Source organism: Priapulus caudatus, unplaced genomic scaffold (genome assembly GCF_000485595.1).
Source record: "Priapulus caudatus unplaced genomic scaffold, Priapulus_caudatus-5.0.1 Scaffold3053, whole genome shotgun sequence".
Taxonomy (NCBI): Eukaryota; Metazoa; Priapulida; class Priapulimorpha; order Priapulimorphida; family Priapulidae; genus Priapulus; species Priapulus caudatus.
In genome coordinates this window covers 7299-11492 of record NW_014580114.1, presented here as the reverse complement: position 1 = coordinate 11492, position 4194 = coordinate 7299, and the positions used below count along the sequence as shown (strand labels likewise).

Below are 4194 nucleotides of genomic sequence, written 5' to 3'. Positions count from 1 at the left end.
TCTCTCTCTCTCTCTCTCTCTAGGGGCGACCATTAGTGTGATCATGGACCTGGATGTAATGATCTCTATCATAGTATCATCATCATCATCATCATCGTCTCTCTCTCTCTCTCTCTCTAGGGGCGACCATTAGTGTGATCATGGATCTGGATGTGATGATCTCTATCATAGTATCGTCATCATCATCATCGTCTCTCTCTCTCTCTCTCTCTCTAGGGGCGACCATTAGTGTGATCATGGATCTGGATGTAATGATCTCTATCATAGTATCGTCATCATCATCGTCATCGTCTCTCTCTCTCTCTCTCTCTCTCTCTCTCTTTCTCTCCCTGGCAGGTAACGAGTGGATGAGGGAGAATGGTTATGGATGAAGGGGAATAATTTGGCGCGTAGACGCGAATTTAACTTTGTGTCGCGTGCGCGCGACACCTGGTGGCTGTGTTACGGATTCTATTATTTATTGCAAGGAAATGGCGCTAATTTCACGAATTCCATTATTATTTGTATTATTATTACTATTATTATTATTATTATTATTATTATTATTATTATTATTATTATTATTATTATTGTTGTTGTTGTCTCGCTGCCTGCTCCGCTGCTGTTTTTGTTGATATTATCTCTGTATACTGATAATCTTATGAATCGATTTAAAAATCACTATAAAAACTATCCCTGAATTGTAGAGATGTGTGTGTACGTGCGTGCGTGCTGCGCGGTGTGTTGTTGTGGTGTAGTGCCGTCTGTCTGTCGGTTGTGCGTGGTGCGTTCTGTGTGTGTGTGTGGTTGTGTCTGGTAGTCCTGTGGGTGTGCGGTGCGTCGTATGTGCTTGCGTGTGTGTCTGTGTCGTGCGTGCGTGCGTCGATCTGTGTGTGTGTGTCTGTTGGTGGTGGCGTACGTGCTCTGTGTGTATGTGTGTGTGTGTGTGTGTGTCTGTGTGTGCGTGCGTGCGTGTCTGTGTGGTGGTTTGCATAAATAAGTTTGATGATGCTAGTTAAGGGGGTGCACACACTCCATGGAACAGCCGTCATTCGTTGTCGCGTGTTCGCAGTGTACTTTCAGCGACGGTGCTGTCGGCCAAGAGTTCCCGCGCACCAGTGCGCAGGCGCCTCTCCTACATCGCCGCTGTCGCTGCTCTTTGGTCATGCAATTGCCACCCGCGCTCATAGGCGCATTGGCATCCTCGAACAGTACGACACGTGCCGCCATCTAGTGGCGATTACAAAAGTTGGGGGGGTATTCAAACAAATTGTTGACAGAAGAGGGTGATGTTTCGGATTATGGCTGTCTAAATGATAATGTTTATTTCTTTAATATTGAAGGATTGTCCCGTGCATTGTAGAATTTGTGTTACTCTATAACTGGAAACTTACTTTGAAAGCCAGCGAGCTGGGGCCCATCTGCTCGTTTCGATCCGAGTCAGCGGTCGGTCGTCGGTCCGGTCGGTCGGATCGGTCGGTCGGTCGGGTCGTCGGTTCTGTCGGGCGGTCGTCGCGTCGATCGTCGTCGCTCGGTGGTTCGTCGCGTCGGTCGGTCGGTCGGTCGGTCGGCGGGTCGGTCGGTCGTCGGTCGCGGTCGGTCGTTTCGGTCTGCGTCGGTCGGTCGGTTCGGTCGCGTCGGTCGCGTCGTCGGTCGGTCGCCAATGCGTCGTCGTCGGTCGGTCGGCGGTCGCGTCTGTCGGTCGGTCGGTCGGTCGTCGAAAGCGGTTAGTTATTGGTTGTTAGTATAGTTTAGTTTAGTTAGTTAGTTAGTTAGATTAGTTCGTTAGTTGGTTGGTTGGTTGGCTAGTTGGTTACTTAGTTATAATTGTTAGTTAGTTAATAATAATGGCGAATCTACAACCCAAAACGAGTAAAACGCATCACCATGGCGCAACCGTCATCCCCGCTTTCTCCTTTCCCGCATTACCTGGAACAAACACGGAGTACAACCGCGCACGATCGCGAGAACGACTGGCGAGACTGGTGCTGCGCTTGGTGCTGGCAGTACCTCACGCTGCCTGGGTTGCCTTTCATCGGGCTACGGGGCTGTAGTCGCCTTGCCGTCATGTCTAGCTTCTGACTCATCTCTCCTCGCGCCTTTCCATGTTCGTCGCACATCTACAGATCTCAATCCGACAGAACGTTATGAGAACGTATTCATAATAATATATATATAATAATATTATATGTATATATAATAATATATATTATATATATGTACATATGAATATATAATATATTTATATATTTATATATATATATATATATTATATATATATATATAATATATATATAATATATATATATATGTATATATATAATATGTTATATATAACGTCAAGCTAATTATTGGCGGAGCGCGTATGTGAGGCAGGAAACGCTGGCAACCCTATTATGTTGATTGTCGCAAAACTCAAAGCGGTGTACGCAAAAAACCCGCAGGCATGTGCTACGCAAAAATTAGTAGCATTGTACGTTTAAACTTTAAATTAATGTCGTAAAACCCTTAGCATTGTCGCAAAAATGGGTAGCATTGTCGCTAAACTTCGGAGCAGAGTCGCAAACTCTTCAGAATTGTCGCAAAAATGAGTAGCAATGTCCCGGAACCCTTTGAATTGTCGCAAACCCCTGAGCATTGTCGCAATAGCGCAAATAAATGTCGCAAACGTACAGGGACACAATTCTAAAACACATTTGATGCAGCAGTTAACCATTGAGAGTGTGTTATGGTTATAATTTGTAATCGTCTTTTAAACAGTACTGGACTTTTTATCAACCGTTTTCCCCTCTCGTGCCTCCACCGTCGCTAACTCTGATCTTCCCCTCTCGTACCTTTATTACCACTAACTCCGACCTTTCCCTCTCGTACCTCTATCACCACTAACTCCGACCTTCCCCTCTCGTACCTCTATTCATACTAACTCCGACCTTCCCCTCTTGTACATCTATTATTACTAACTCCGACTTTCCCCTCGCAGGCCTCCTCTCCTACCTCTATTATTACTAACTCCGACCTTTCCCCTCGCAGGCCTCCTCTCCTACCTCTATTATTACTAACTCCGACTTCCCTCGCAGGCCTCCTCTTCTACCTCTATTATTACTAACTCCGACTTTCCCCTCGCAGGCCTCCGAGCGCGAGGTGCTCTGCGTCATGCGCGTCGCGATCTTCGGCGTCGGCGCCATGGCAACGGTGATGGGCATCACGATCGAATCCATCTACGGTCTCTGGTTCCTCTGCGCCGACCTCGTCTACGTCATGCTCTTTCCTCAGCTTCTCGCCGTCGTTCACATGGACTTCACGAACACCTACGGCAGTCTGTTCGCGTACATCGTCGGTCTCGTGCTCCGTCTAGGCGGCGGTGAGCCGTTCCTGCATCTGCGCGCCTTCATCAAATACCCGAACTACGATTACGTCAACCACGTGCAGAGGTTTCCATTCCGGACTCTGTCGATGTTGGTGACGCTGGCGGCCACCGTGGGGATGTCTCTAACGGCGCGCGCGGTGTTTGAACGCGGCTGGCTGCTGCCGCGCTGGGACGTGTTCCGGTGCGTCGTCAACATCCCCGAAGATAAGCAGCAGATAGGCGACGACGACGTCGGCGAGATGACGGTGATGGGAGCGGTGAAGGCGACGCGGGGCTACGACGCGACGGCCGACGACGAGGCGTCGATTCTGATGGCGAACGGCGGGAAGACGAACAAAGCGTTGGACGTCGGCGACGGCAACGGAGACGTCGGCGCGCGCATGCTCCCGCCGACGTACGAGAGCCTCTCCGGGAGGGATGGCAGCGGCGGGATGTAGGGGGCGCTGCGTAGGGAATAGACTTGTGGCGCCCCTGGCGTCGGATGAGTTGAGACAAGTGAACAGCGGCTTCTCGATAGGCAATTAGTATATAGTTTGGAGTGAAGTTGCTGCTATATGTACGGTATTCTTAAAAAGAAGTTTCGATGTTATTTGTATGCGCTTGCGTGCGTGCATGCTGGCGTGTGTGCGTGCGTCTGTACGCTGGCTTGCCTGCCTGCGTACGTGCGCGCGTGCGTGCGTGCGCTTGCGTGCGTGCATGCGGGCGTGTGTGCGTGCGTCTGTACGCTGGCTTGCCTGCCTGCGTACGTGCGTACGTGCGTGCGTGCGTGTGTGCGTGCGTGCGTGCGTGTGTGTAAGTAGGAGATGGAGTCATGCAGAGTAGACGTCGGACTACCCCGACTGTAGAGT

At 49.9% G+C, this 4194-nt stretch overlaps 1 protein-coding gene across 1 annotated transcript in view; it reads left to right on the top strand.

Annotated features, from left to right (window-relative positions):
- LOC106819259 (high-affinity choline transporter 1-like) overlaps positions 1-3783 on the top strand; it is a gene marked incomplete at its 5' end in the record, with an annotated part of 12256 nt that extends 8473 nt beyond the window's left edge. The window contains 5 exon segments of the mRNA XM_014823905.1: positions 211-271; positions 1052-1136; positions 1139-1190; positions 1343-1425; positions 3106-3783. Of these exon segments, the coding sequence (XP_014679391.1) occupies positions 211-271; positions 1052-1136; positions 1139-1190; positions 1343-1425; positions 3106-3783 (959 nt within the window).
- Between the last annotated feature and the right edge of the window lie 411 nt (positions 3784-4194).